This window comes from Perca flavescens, chromosome 7 (assembly GCF_004354835.1).
Source record: "Perca flavescens isolate YP-PL-M2 chromosome 7, PFLA_1.0, whole genome shotgun sequence".
Taxonomy (NCBI): Eukaryota; Metazoa; Chordata; class Actinopteri; order Perciformes; family Percidae; genus Perca; species Perca flavescens.
The window spans coordinates 8,837,993-8,853,494 of NC_041337.1; the positions used below are offsets into that span (position 1 = coordinate 8,837,993).

Sequence of the window (15,502 nt, forward strand, 5' to 3'; positions counted from 1 at the left end):
CATAGTTTTGATGCCTTCAGTGAGAATCTACAATGTAAATAGTCATGAAAATAAAGAAACACATTGAATGAGAAAGTGTGTCCAAACTTTTGGCCTGTACTGTCTATTGGTATCAAACTTAAAGGAACATGCCGACTTATTGGGAATTTAGCTTATTCACCGTAACCCCCAGAGTAAGACAAGTCAATACATACCCTTCTCATCTCCGTGCGTCCTGTAACGCTGTCTGACGGCTCCAGCGGCATCAGGCCAGCACAGAACATGCAGGCGGAATGATATGCTCGCAGCAAGCCTGTCTGAGAATATAGTTCCCGGTTTGTTTACAGTTAAAAGACGGCTGTGTCTCATGTTACGTTGTTTTTTGTACACGCTGTAACTCTATAAATCACAACATGTAAATAGGAACACGTTGGCGTTATTTTGTCACTTATTCGGAGCAGTAGGATTGCTGGAACCATTCACCTGCATGTTCTGTGCTGGCCTGATGCCGCTGGAACCATCAGACAGCATTACAGCACACACGGAGATGAGAAGGGTATGTATCGACTTGTCTAACTCTGGGGGTTACGGTGAATAAGCTAAATTCCCAATACGTCGGCGTGTTCCTTAAGTTTAAAAAAAATAAATTTAAAGTCAGACCCCGGATTAAACACAAACTGTATGCTTTCAACAGGAAGTTCGGAGCTTTCACCGTAGCCTACGTAAGTGGTCTGATAGTGGTTTATACTTGTGTCCTGGTGTGCGCGTCGAGCCGGCGTGTGTGTGTGGGCAGTGTTGCCAAATTTCAGATTTTTCAGACCCCCCTTAGCAGCTTTTTTTTGTTCACAAAAGCGACTAACGACAAATCTGGCGACTTTCTGTAGAAAAGACAGCAACTTTCTGTCGCCATTATTGTCCAGCGAGCACGCAAGGTATTTCTCTCCTGTGGCCGCCAAAACCGTCACCTCTCTCTTCTGTTGTGTGACTGAGGAGCAGCCCCTCCCTCCCCCTCTCTGCTCTCTCCTCATGTGCAGCAGCACTGAGCGCAGGCAGGTAGAAGGGGAGAAGGGACAGGGTGCGGGGGCCGGTGTAGGTAGGAGGGACAGCGGCACGCGACGGGAGAAAGACGCCGCTGATCTGGCCTGGCCCTGGGCGAGCCAGAATTCTTTGAGAATTAGGGGGGGAATGCAACGCTACCAAGCCACGGCCGAGAGAAGTGTGTCGCCGCGACGTGTAGTTACATTTTGAAATGTGTGAAAAAGCCTCGAAATCTGAATTGAAAACAACATTTACAAGCAAACTCATTTACAAAAAATAATGCCCATAACAGGTTTGAATATTAAGGGCTGCCTAATATTCGTTCAAATATCATTATTTTTAAAAATATTCTAATGATATTCGAATAACGAAGTTTGGAGTCAAAGCCCTACCACATATGCGTGTGATTACATCCTTACGAGGGTTACCTTTTTTTTTTTTTTTTTTTTTTTAGGGAAGAACTGTGGCTCGTTGGGAGAAGTGGACAACGGAAATGTCGATTACCCTGAAGGGACACAGTTTGGTGATAAACTAGTGGTCACTTGCAACACTGGGTTAGTAATAAACTGATAACTAGGACGGTTCATGTTAAGATAATTAGTTTTTTAAATGTAATTGTAAGAAATGTGTTTACCTCTAAAATGTCAGCAACCATCATGTTTCCAAATCAAAAAATGTATTCTAATCAAAATGGGTGTTCAGTGGGGCTTACCAGTCAGTGTTATCATGTGAAATAAAGGGGCTTACACAGATTCTTCTTGACGTGTTGTCTGAAGTCAAACTTTTTTAAACTTTTTTTTTTATTCCCTAATTAGCTTCTGTATGGTCCCCATCAAAGGTCCAATCCTTTGTGGAGCCCAAGGGTGGATGGACAGGTTGCCTAAATGTGAAGGTTGGTCATCTCTGTGTGTTAATACAAGACACATGACTAAATAAAAACTGTGTATTTCCATTCTAATAGATGTCACTTTCATTTTGCAGTGGTGACTTGTGATCCGCCAACTGAGGTAGCGAATGGTGGTTTCAGTCCAGTCAAAGAATCCTATGACTATAGAGAAGTTGTACAGTACAGATGTCAAAGTGGTTATACGCTTTCTGGTTCAAGTTCAATATCGTGTTCAGAACAAGGAACATTTGGTCCTGCTCCAACATGTGTCCGTAAGTGTTTTTTTAATTTCTTGCAACCTTTTCTCAACATTTTCCCAGTGTAAACTCAGCTGTGACTGACACTCTCCCATACTTTGGAAAAAGTTATTTAGGACAATTGTATTAATGTCTATTTTAAAATGTTCTCTTCCTGCAGTGGTTCAATGTGAGGATCCTAATATAGCCAATGGTCACCAGGTTGAGGGTTCTCGACCCCCTCATGGATACAGATCTACGGTGACATACGAGTGCAAATCTGGGTATGTTATGGATGGAGGACCAACCCTGATATGTGGAATAGATGGTCAGTGGTCACCTGGACTTCCAACATGTCAAAGTAAGTCATTAATTGAAATTACTACTTGGTGTAAGTCTGTAAAGAAAAGTCAACCTGTTACGTTTGATCATGATGAAAACATGATTTGTATACTAATGTGATTAATCTCATACCATTGCATATACTTCTGTCAGTAGTTTGAGGAGCTACTTTTTACTTGCTGAGTAGATTTTTATTCTGGTAATTTTACTTTTACTTAAAGTGATGGTTCGGAGTAATTTGTGTAATGGGACAGTACATTATTTTTGGTTAAAATCAACAAATAATCGTGATAATTAATCGTGATCTCAATATTGATTAAAATAATCATGATTGTCATTTTGGCCATAATCGTGCAGCCCTACTACAAATTACAACACCGAAAAGAGATACAACAAAAAATATTTATAAATTTAACTTTTTAAAAGTAAGTTCTGTAGTACAACTAGCAGGAGACAAGTTATACTAGAGGTAAGTTTGGAGACACTACCTTATTTAATCATTAAATTAATGTTTGTTATGACTGTCATGAACAGATGACACTGTCGTGACACAATCAAGACACATGAACCCTAACCATAACTTGTCATGACAAAAACCAAATGACACTAAAAGAAGCGTTATGTCATAAACGTTTATGACTTGTTTATGACAGTGTCATGTCACTCTTATGTAGATACCTTCAAGTAAAGTGTAACTGTAGTTTCCACAGCCTCTTGATTATGAATCAGTAAAATGATTAAAGTTGTTATTTGTAACTTTCAGTTTGTGTTGATTCTAGCGGCCGCTTTGGACAAAAGCAGTAGTGTTTTTCTAACACCTGCTGTTGTAAAGGTCTTTTCTTTACGGTGCTGTGTTGCCCACTGTATTACTGAGTTAGCGTTACTGGGAGGTTATATAGTTAGGATTGGGCATTGAGAACAGATTCCTACAAAATTAGGATTCCAGTAGAATCGTTTCTTTATTGGAATCGATTGAAATCCGATCATCGCTTCCCAATTTAATATGCGTTTTGGTTTCCAAAGCGGCAAGGTGCTTGCTGTGTTGCAGCCTTGGAGCACGGTAAGCAGCGCTCTACTGTGGCTTTATTTTACATTGAAAAAGCCCCGTAAAACTGCAAACCACCATTGAATCAAAATAAAACGTTCCTCTTATTTGTGAAAATAGGCATGTGACCCGTTTCAACTCCACCCTTCAAAGAATCGGAATCGATAAGAGCCGGAATCGAAAGGACAAATAGGAATAAGAATTGTTAAAATCCTAACGAAAATCCCAATTCATTTACAATAAGAGAATAAGTTAGCGATGCATCGTTGCATTTCAAGTGTTGCAGACAGTAACTTAGCCTACCTTGGATGTATCGTGAGCTAAACCGGGTAAAGTTATCCCTGTCACTGTGTCACAAGCCAAAGCATTAAGAGTTTGTTGTAGCAACCAACAATAACTTAAATTAATATAGCGCATTTCATGAAACCCAAGGAGGTTTTACACAACTAAAGGGGGACAAGTGAAAAGAAAAGTGTAAGCCAACACAGACTAAAATGAATAAAACGTCTGCGCTAAATGGAAGGGGGGGGGAGCATAATTTCATGTCTGCTACTGACGTACAACCACATTGCGCACTGTAAAGTTATTTTATGAAGGAAATAGACCTATTACATTCTGGGATGTTTTTGAATCATTTAAAATCCCGTAATTGTCTTCATCTGTTGAAAGCCAACCGAGCTGTGACTCACACGTCGTCTGTCGATTACCTTTTTAGCTTTTAGTTCTTCTATGTTTAATTTCCTTTCTTTTCTGGATGGTACTGCCCCAGTATCAACCATAAATGCAACAGATAACTTCTCAAATAATATTAAAATGCAATTATGTTACAGTGCCGCTCAGCCGCCACATGAAGTAAACAAACACAGCTGCGTTAATTTCGTTAATTTTTTTTAACGAGTTAAATATTAAAAAATTAACGCAAAAATTAACGCGTTAATTTTGACAGCCCTAATTAAAATGCAATTATGTTACAGTGTAGGGAATTAAAGGACCCAAATGCAGGGAGAGGCAGGCAGGCAGGCAGGAGAAGGTTTGAGCACGAGAATTTATTAATAAAAACACAAAAAATAACCAAGGGAGGCCTGGGGAAGCGGGCAAAAAAATCAATTCCAAAAAGAAGTAAAAAGGAATAAAAAAAAACAAGCAGGACAAAAACCGGGAAATACAGGAAGCGCAGAGACTGACCAGAACAGACGGGGGAAGACACGACAGGCACAGGCAAGCACACAAACTGACAGGGCACGAACACAAAACGAGCTGACAACAGGAAAAGGAAACACAGGGGCTAAATAAACTAGGTAACGAGAAGACACAAGACAGGTGACACCAGGGCTGAGGAACAGGTGGAGCACATCAGACAATCACACAGGTGGGAAAATGCAGGAAGTAAAGCTAGACATGACAAAACAGAAAACGGACTATCAAAATAAAACAGGAAACAGAACAGGGAACAGAACTATACGCAACAAAATATACACAGACCACAGAATGCAATAAACACAACAGGAAACCTACAGAAATAATAATAGGCAACAGAAATGTCCAAAACCACAACACAATTAGGCCTATATAAAGAAATCTTCTGCTACCCTTTACATTGCTGGATACAATAACACAGACTTTTCCGGTGTTACAAAGAAATCTGTGACCCGTCAGAATGTGTGCTCTGTAGCGCGGTCTACCTGCCGTAAATCATTTTGTTACTTTGCGGGGGAAATCGGACCCGGTTAAGGACATTGTTAAAAACTAGGCCTATATAAAATTAGAGTTATATTTCATGGTTAGTCTGGTTTGCTGTTGCAGGTCATTTATGATCATCAAATTAAAAATTACAGTTTTAGAAACATCTAAAATATACTTATAGTCAATTTGAAGTGAATATGTGTATCTTTGTTGCATTAGCATACCTCTAATGTCAGTAACATTGTCCTGATTTATGTTTTTGCAGTAATAACACCCCCACCCAAACCCACCACCACCACCACCACCACAACAGATTCTCCCCCAAAGACACCAGGTAAAATCCATGTTAATGCTTAAGAAGCCATTAGTAGCCCTACAGGGTTGTCACCTGACAAAATGGTGCAATTAGTTTGGGCCTTTTTGGGATGATGACACTAAAGGGCTAAACTGTTTTACAGTATAAAAGCTAATTAATGTATCTTAGATCAAGCTGTTATCGCCATTTTGAATTGAAAGTTCAAAATTAGTGGCCATTTTGGCCATTTCCACATGTCGTACTTTTAAGGTCCCATGGCATGAAAATTTCACTTTATGAGGTTTTTAAAACTTAATATGCGTTCCCCCGGCCTGCCTATGGTTCCCCCAGTGGCTAGAAATGGTGATAGGTGTAAACCGAGCCCTGGGTATCCTGCTCTACCTTTGAGAAAATGAAAGCTCAATGGGCCGATCTGGAATCTTGTCCTTATGAGGTCATAGGGAGCAAGGTTACCTCCCCTTTCTCTGCTTTGCCCACCCAGAGAATTTGGCCCACCCATGAGAAAGAGAGAGACATCATGGCTTTCAGACGAGCAAAGTGGCAGTTGGTCAAGGCCACACTCCCACTTTCCACCTTGTCCCCCCCCTCTCTCCTCCTCAATAGCTACAGACACAGAAATGGCACGTCCTAAGGAAAGCTCATTGTGGGACTGGCTCTAGTGGCTGTAATTCTGCACCAAGGCTGAATTTTGGGAAAGACACTTCAAATACAGTATTAGGGGACCACTAAGGTCTATATAAAAGACTTCAGATACAGTATTAGGGGACCACTAAGGTCTATATAAGAGACTTCAGATACAGTATTAGGAGACCACTAAGGTCTATATAAAAGAGACTTCAGATACAGTATTAGGGGACCACTAAGGTCTATATAAAAGAGACTTCAGATACAGTATTAGGGGACCACTAAGGTCTATATAAAAGAGACTTCAGATACAGTATTAGGGGACCACTAAGGTCTATATAAAAGTGACTTCAGATACAGTATTAGGGGTTTACTAAAGCCCGAGACACACCAAGCTGATAATCGGCCGTTGGACAGTCTAGCGGAGGTCAGTGACTTGAATCTGTTTGGTGTGTCCCCTGCTGTCGTCCGTCTGATGGTCTGTCGGCCTTCATTTTGGCCGACCTGACGTTCAGTCGGAGGCAGGGCAGTCGGGACTCACCCGGAAATGACGAGCGGAATGAGCGTGACTAGAGTCTCTCAAAATCTGAGGAAAATCTTCTAAACTGACCTTTGTTGAGCTGAAATGAAGACAGATTCAGCAACTGCACGGCCTATTTCTTGCTTAAAATGTTTTCAGGAACATGTTTCAGTGAACTATTTTAGTACAATATGAGATTGTATTCTGAACGAGCCGCCATGACAATCTGGCTTTGAATTTCTGGAGAAAACAAACCCATGCGACGCGTTCGTCCAATCAGCTGCTGGTTTTAATTTTTTGGGCAACAATACAGATTAGCGCCGCCTGCTGTTATGGAGACGTATTATGTCTCGTCTCTTTGGTGTGTGCTGTGGCACTTTTTGGACCAACAGGGGTAGACTGATCAGTCCAGCTGGCTTTTCTGCCGAGGGTCGGCCGTCTGGTTGGTGTGTAACGGCTATAAGGTCTTTATAAAAGCATCCAAAGAGCACCGTGTCATGGGACCTTTAACGAATTCCTCCTAGAGATTTAATTTGATCAACTTCAAATTTGGTCTGTGCCATCTTAAGACGTTAAAGATGAGAAGTTATTAAAAGAAAAACTTTTTGTCATAGGGCATGGCCGTGTTGGGGCGGCCATTTTGTGCGTTTCGCCATCGAAACAGGAAGTGGGTGTAACTTGAGTGTACATTGTCCAATTGGCTCAAAACTTTTCAGGATTCATAAGACTGCAACTCTGAGCACAATTACCAGGCAAAATTGACTCAAAGTCATAGTGTCCCCTAGTGGCAACAGGAAGTAGGCCCAAAACTATACGTACTATACTTTAATGAACTCCTCCTAGATATTTCATCTGATCAACCAATCAAATTTGGTCTGTGTCATCTTAAGACCGTAACGATGAAAAGTTTTTAAAAGAAAAACTTTTCATCAAATGGTGTGGGCGTGGCGGCCATTTTGAGTGTTTAGCGATGAACGAGAAAGTGGCTCTAACTACAGTGTACATTGTCATATCTGCTTGAAATTTCCCACAATCAACAAGAGTCCAGGCCTGTGGACATATACAGGCCAATATTGACTTTTGGTCATAGCGCCACCTGCTGGCAACAGGAAATGCGCCTTATATGACAAACATCATCCGATTTACATGAAACTTAAATGTATGATCTACATGTAATACTGAGCCGCCCCCTATACTTTAACCACGCCCACTTACTCAGACCACGCCCCCTTTCATACCATTTGAACCATTTAATATAGAGTCTTGTGTGAGGGGTCATTGAACTCAGCAGAGTTCCTTCATTCATTGGTGATGGTTTGGCCCGAAAAAAACATAGATATAGAACAATATGCAAAAAACTGCCTCGGGACACATAAGACAAGACGTAATACGCCTCCATAACAGCAGGCAATGACAACCGGCAGCTGATTGGACGAATGCGTCACATGGGTTTGTTTTCTCCGGAAATTGAAAGCCAGACTATCATGGCAGCTTGTTGAGAATACAATCTCATATTGTACTAAAATAGTTCACTGAAATGTGTTTCTGAAAACATTTTAAGCGAGAAATAGGCCATGCAGTTGCTGAATCTGTCTTCATTTCAGCTCAACAAAGGTCAGTTTAGAAGATTTTCCTCAGATTTTGAGAGACTCTAGTCACGCTCATTCCGCTCGTCATTTCCGGGTGAGTCCCGACTGCCCTGCCTCCGACTGAACGTCAGGTCGGCCAAAATGAAGGCCGACAGACCATCAGACGGACGACGGCAGGGGACACAACGAACAGATTCGCGTCACTGACCTCGCCAGACTGTCCAACGGCCGAAAATCGGCCCTGTGTGTCCCGGCCTATGACGTCCGTTTAATCCTATTGGTTGAGCTACCTTACCCGCGTCATGTTTACATTCACTGCATTTATGCTCCAATGAATAGGATATGACGTCTGACTTTACATACAGAAGGTTAAACTAAATCTTGATTTATATTGAAGTATTGTACATTCTTTAAGTTGTATGTATAACAAGACAGTTATTGAACACTGTTAATTAGGGCCCGAGCGCCGACAGCGGCGAAGGCCCTATTGAAACTGAAGGAATTATTGTTTCTTTCTTTTTACCGTCCGATGAATTGCCTTTCTGAGGGGCTTAACATATTCAAAAACTGACAAAATTTGGCGGTCGCATCAAGTCTAGTGAAAATTTACGTATTTTAAGGGTTTTGAAAATAGGCGCACAAAAATGGCTCGCTAGCGCCCCCTAGAAAGTTACGAAAATTGAGCCCCTGCATTGCGTTTAACGTAGACTCATGAAACTTGGTACTCCTATGTAACATGTCAAGATTTACACAAAACTTCATTAAAGCCATACCCTAAACCCAACAGGAAGTCCGCCATTTTGATTTCAAAGTTCAAAATTAGTGTGATTTTGGCCATTTCCACATGTCGTACTTTAACAAACTCCTCCTAGAGATTTCATCCGATCAACTTCAAACTCGGTCTGTGCCATCTTAAGATGTTATAGATGAAAATTGTTAAAAGAAAAACTTTTCATCATAGGGCGTGGCCGTGGCGGGGCAGCCATTTTGTGCGTTTCGCCGCCGAAACAGGAAGTGGGTGTAACTCGAGTGTACGTTGTCCGATAACCTCAAAACGTTTCACGATTCATAAGAGTCCAACCCTGAGGACAAATAACGGACGATATTTACTTAAAGTCATAGCGCCCCCTAGTAGGAAGTAGGCCTAAAAGTCAAGATGCTGTACTTTAACAAACTCCTCCTAGAGATTTCATCTGATGGACTTCAAACTTGGTCTGTAGCATCCCAACACCTTAACGATGAAAAGTTATTAAAGAAAAACTTTTCGTCAGATGGTGTGGGCGTGGCGTGGCGGCCATTTTGAGTGTTTAGCGATGAACAAAGAAGTTGTTGTAACATGAGTGTACGTTGTCGTATATGCCCGAAATTTCTCACGATTGACAAGGGTCCAGGCCTGAGGACACCTACAGGCCAAAATTGACTTTTGGTCATAGCGCCAACCGCTGGCATCAAGAAATCTGCCTTATATGACAAACCTCATCCGATTTACATGAAACTCAGAATGTGTGGTCTACATGTGATACTGAGCCGCCTCCTATAATATGGCCACGCCCCCTTTATAAAATTTGAACTGTTTAAGGTAGAGTCTTGTGTGAGGTGTCATTGAACTCAGCACAGATTTCCTTCTTCATCTGTGATGCTTGCAGCTTTTAATGTTAAATAAATCGGTTATTTGATTTTCAGTTGAATTTTTGCATTTTTTTTAAAAATATCGTGATACATATCTTATCGTGAACCCAGTATCGTGATACATATCGAATCGTGAGCTGAGTGTATCGTTACACCCCTATTAATTAGGGGTTGGAGCCCGAGGGGGCTAGGAGCTGCGTATGCAAGTCAACACGGCTCCCAGTACCAGAAATATAATATTGAAATTAATCCTAGGTCTATCATTGCTTTTTTTGAAGGCTTTTTCAGATAAAATCTTGACTCAACTGTGGTGATATAATTTTATCAAAATGTGTAAAGCTAGGGGTGGGAATCACCAGACGCCCCACGATACGATATTATCTCCATACTTATATCAAGATAGGATATTATTGGGATTTTAAACATATTGCGATATTCTGCAATATGCAATTTATTATCTGAAAGCAATTGATTATGTTACTTTAGTACAGGGGTCAGCAACCCTTCCAATTAAAAGAGCAATTTTTGGCCCAAATTAATTCAAAGAAATCTGAAATCTATGATTCTTATAATGAAGGTAAATAAGTCTATTTAAGTGTAAATCAGCCTATCAACCTGACTAATAGGGCATGCATTAATATTGTGAGGTTTTTAGCCATTTGAGAGTGACATATCTTAAATTTTCTGATCAATACAGTGTCATTGACAATTTAGTTATAGAATCTGCTTTGATATTTTTGATCCAATACTTTATGTATCACCATTTGTGAATGACTTTCCATGGCCTTTTTACTCATTACAATCTCCTGAACTGTCACAAAACCAGCAACACTAGTGAGAGTTTGGAGATTTAAACAAATTCATAAAAGTACATTTGCTCTGCTTTCTGCAGCAGTTCTGATATTTTTCTCTTTGGAGATGCATATTTTAGTTAACTGAAATGTAAGCCTAAATGGAGAATGTAAGAATGACTTTAGGCCTACAAACTACACACTGAATACAACTTAAAATGCAAAACAAAAAATAACCATTATTCACTTCCCTATAACTCTTTGTCAAAAGGCGCCACTGGAGAGGGCCTAAAGAGCCTACCTCTGCTCTAGTACCAACAAGTTAAATACTGATATGCAATTTATATAATAAAAGATTAATACTTGGCTTCTGCCATGAAAAATATTACAATACTAAGCTGTATTTGTTTTCCTGACCCCTACAACACATTAGAATTTTTATTGTCCTTTTTTAAAGTAAATTTGTTGCCACAGTCTGTGCAGATCCTGACATAAATACATAGGTACATGAATACATTATACACCACAACATGACTACATGAAAGACATCAGATACTTGCACATTTATACACACATGACCATTACCAATGTGTTTTGTTGAGCGATGTTATGGCAGCTATAGCCATTACCAAACAGTTTCTTATCCTAATGATTTTAATTAATTAGATTTTTTAACCGTAGCTTTGTAGTTCAACCAACAACACCGTTTGACACAATTCTGTCCTTATTGTTTTTTACAGATGGTCATGGATATGCATTGGCTGTAGGCTTGGGTGTAACTGGTTTTCTTGGTAAGTTTCAACTTCATCTTTGAACAGTAGATCAAGATTGTAAAGCGGTAACATTGACCCAAATGAGATCATGTGTTTTTTGTTTCGTACATATTGTTATGAAAGGTGCACCTAAGGTTTAAATAGTCCTTTCTGAATTGGCATGCTAACAAATAGCAAAAGTCCCTTTTTTAAGCAATAATTTCATAAAAGCAAAGCCTTTTGGGATTACCAAAACCCTTTTCATGGTAGGCATTTGGGCCCATTTTTTTGCATCATCTCAAACATTTCAAATTTTTTTCTCATCAAAATAGCCTTCGTTGCTTTCGTTTCTGGAGCCGTGTTCTACAACAAGAAAAAACAACGGTAAAAAGTCTTATTTAACTATGCCGACTAACCCTTACAAATGGCTTTGTCCCTGTCATGGCTTTTCCAAACTTTTGTTGATGTCTGCTTTGGATCTTTGGCATTTAGCCTATATTCTGTTAACACTTCCTCTGTCTGTCATGTTGTATTAAGTGTTGCATGAATATTTGTGCATGTGTGTTTGTAACCCTTTTTTTTTCTAAAGCTTTTCTCTACCACAAAGTCTCAACGTCGTCATAGGGTGGTGCTGTAATAAACCCTCAAAACACTCTCTTACACGGTGCTGGAGATCACTCTGTAGAAAGAGCGCTGCCCAAAGTTCCTTTTGGTGGTTTTAATCAAGTGTTGATAAACTTGTCAGCCAAGTCATGAAGCATTTTTTAAGTATTGACCATTAGGTATGAAGTTTTTTTGTTAATACTCTGCTACATTTAATGTTTAATGGATGTCACACATTTGCGTGACAGAGGAAGTACAGGTTCTAGTAATAGACTGGCATATAAATTACGTTTCATTTGGTTCAGCCCCTGAATGTGAAGTGAAATAGATGCTTTATATTTTAATCATCTACGAACCATTTCAATACTTTGGTTTTAATTTAACATTTAATACTGGGTCACACTGCGCCCAGCTTACGAGCACCTGTCAGGACTAACAGCTTGCAGAAAGCTACTGGTTGCATTGCAACTAGAGGCACCTTGCGAGTGTCACAGAAATGATGTCCTGTCATTATTGCGTAATTTGCAAACTTGATGTTGGGTGAACAGCACATACTCATGGAAAGGATTTTTACATTGAGTCATTTCTGCAAAAGGAGAAAGTAATAGTGCAATGGAGCATTTGGTGGTATGATAGTCTTATTTCCTTCTGCTGAAGAGGTTGTGTTCTTTACACACTTTGTGAACCTTAAGTTATTATAACAATAATCAAATTTCAAAGTTTGGAACACCAGGCCACATGATATGAATATAAACCGGCTATTTGAACTTTTTTGGTCTTGGATGATGTTGTGGTGACCTGCTTATTTCTGCTCTTAGAAATAAACGTGTAGGATTTTGCATCTCAAAGTAACACACACGCAAATTTGGATATTTTAGGCTGTAAGAGACAGACAAGAGCAGCAGACAGGGCTTGTGTGTAGGTGTGGGTGTGGGTCTTCTTTAAATATGGGTGGTCTTGTTGTCTTTTGGATGAAGAGAGTGTTTCTTTGGACTTCCTTAAAGTCTCCTCACTTCCTATTTGCCTGGTCGTACATAAGCAGCAAAGTTGACCAGTCATTATTGGATTACAGCTCTGGGAAAGGTTCTCCTGACAATGTGGCTCCAAAAGAGAGAGAGGATGTAGAACTCCCGTTACAAGGACAGACTGCCAAGCACAGCTGAACTCATTTATGCCAAATAAATGGATGGTAATGTTGACCGATCCTTTTTTATATTTCATACTCCATGTCCATGATGTATTACTAATGTTTTCTTCCTTCTATATTATCTGCGGCAGTTAACTTAGTTTGCCCCCTGCCTGTGTTACTTCTCTTAAAAACCCGTTCTCTTTCACAGGGCTCTAGTATTTTTTATTTTTTTTACAGTTTGTCTAAAAATGTCAAATTTTAAATTTGCTTTTTTCGTTTCTGTAGTAAGTAAAAAGGGCTGGTTGAGAAGAGGACTTCTTTGACTGACCTGTGCCGTCCATGTGCACAGTCTCTGGGAAATCATCACCCCCCCCGAATGACAGTCAGAGATTCTGAAACCTCAACAACTTAAGCTCAATCCTTAGCTCGTGCTTCAAGCGGCTCCTCCAATAAATCGACAATATTTCCATTATATTTGACTCACTACTACTTTTCCCCTTCTACAAAATTCCATTAAAGGAACACGCCGACTTATTGGGACTATAGCTTATTTTTCACTGTATGCCCCAGAGTTAAATTTCAATTCAATTTTATTCATAGTATCAAATCATAACAGAGTTATCTCGAGACACTTTACAGATAGAGTAGGTCTAGACCACACTCTATAATTTACAAAGCCCCAACAATTACAGTAATTCCTTCAAGAGCAAGCATTAGCAGTGGTTATTGCGACAGTGGCAAGGAAAAACTCCCTTTTAGGAAGAAACCTCGGCAGACCCAGACTCTTGGTAGGTGGTGTCTGACGGGGCCGGTTGGGAGTGTGATGGCGATAATAGTCGCATTAAAGATAGTGGAACAGTGACTTTGAAGGTAGTCGTTGTAGTTCATGTCACAGCAGGACGTTGCGGGATGAAACGTGGCGCTGCAGAGCCTGGGTGGGTGTAGCAGACGCAGCAGGACGCGGCCGGGCCTTGAAGAAGAAACATAAGGACTCCGGGGAGTAAACTCCCCAAAGCTAGGTTAGTAACAAGCAGTTCTGGGACAGGATGCATACAAAAGGAAACCAATGAAAACATTGATGAGAGGAAGTACTGGGCTGCCTCCCTCTACTCACACTATATTATTGATTATATGATCAATAAATCTGATGACTACGAAGAGAAGCAGGTGGGCCGGGTTAGGCGGACGCTGCAACTCCTCACTTCTTAACTATAAGTTTTATCAAAGAGGAGAGTTTTCAGTTTATTCTTAAATGAGGTGATGGTGTCTGCCCCCCTAACCCAGACTGGGAGCTGGTTCCACAGGAAAGGAGCCTGGTAGCTGAAGGCTCTGGCTCCCATTCTACTTTTGGAGACTCTAGGAACCACAAGTAACTCTGCATTCTGGGAGCGCAGTGGGACAATAAGGTACTAAGAGCTGTTCTAGATAGGATGGTGCTTGACCATTTAGGGCTTTGTAGGTCAGGAGAACGACTTTAAAGTCAATCCTGAATTTCACAGGAAGCCAATGCAGAGTAGCTAAAACAGGAGAAATATGATCTCTTTTCTTAGTTCTCGTCAGAACACGTGCTGCAGCATTCTGGATCAGCTGGAGAGTCTTAAGGGACTTATTTGAGCAACCTGACAGTAGGGAGTTACAATAGTCCAGCCTGGAAGTAACGAATGCATGGACTAGTTTTTCAGCATCGTTTTGAGACAGGATATTCCTAATTTTGGCAATGTTACGAAGATGAAAAAAGGCTGTTCTCGATGATTGTTTTAGATGGGCGTTAAAGGATATATCCTGATCAAAAATAACTCCTAGATTTCTGACAGTAGTGCTGGAGGCCAGGACAACACCATCCAGAGTAGCTATATCTTTAGATAATGAAGTTCGGAGGTGTTTAGGGCCCAGCACAACAACTTCAGTTTTGTTACAGTTTAACATCAGAAAATTATAGGTTGTACAGGATTTTATATCTTTAATACATGCTTGAAGTTTAGCTAACTGACTTGTTTCGTCTGGTTTGATTGATAAGTATAATTGGGTGTCGTCCGCGTAGCAGTGATAGTTAATTGAGTGTTTCCTAATGATATTACCAAGAGGAAGCGTATATAAGGTGAATAAAATTGGTCCAAGCACTGAGCCTTGTGGAACGCCATGTTTAACTTTCGCTACTTAGAGGATTTATCATTAACATCAACAAATTGAGATCGATCAGAGAAATAAGACTTAAACCAGCTTAGTGCAATTCCTTTAATTCTGACTAAGTGTTCTAATCTCTGTAACAGGATTGTATGGTCAATAGTGTCAAAAAAGATAAGTCCATACATACCCTTCTCATCTCCGTGCATGTTCTAA

General features: G+C 40.3%; 1 protein-coding gene across 1 annotated transcript in view; it reads left to right on the top strand.

Moving 5' to 3' along the window:
- The window catches only part of LOC114558162 (sushi, von Willebrand factor type A, EGF and pentraxin domain-containing protein 1-like), a 191,074-nt gene that overhangs the window by 138,057 nt on the left and 37,515 nt on the right, over window positions 1–15,502 (top strand). The window contains exons 24-25 of the mRNA XM_028581946.1: window positions 1,999–2,175; window positions 2,321–2,500. Of these exons, the coding sequence (XP_028437747.1) occupies window positions 1,999–2,175; window positions 2,321–2,500 (357 nt within the window). The remainder of the gene's footprint in view (window positions 1–1,998; window positions 2,176–2,320; window positions 2,501–15,502) is intronic.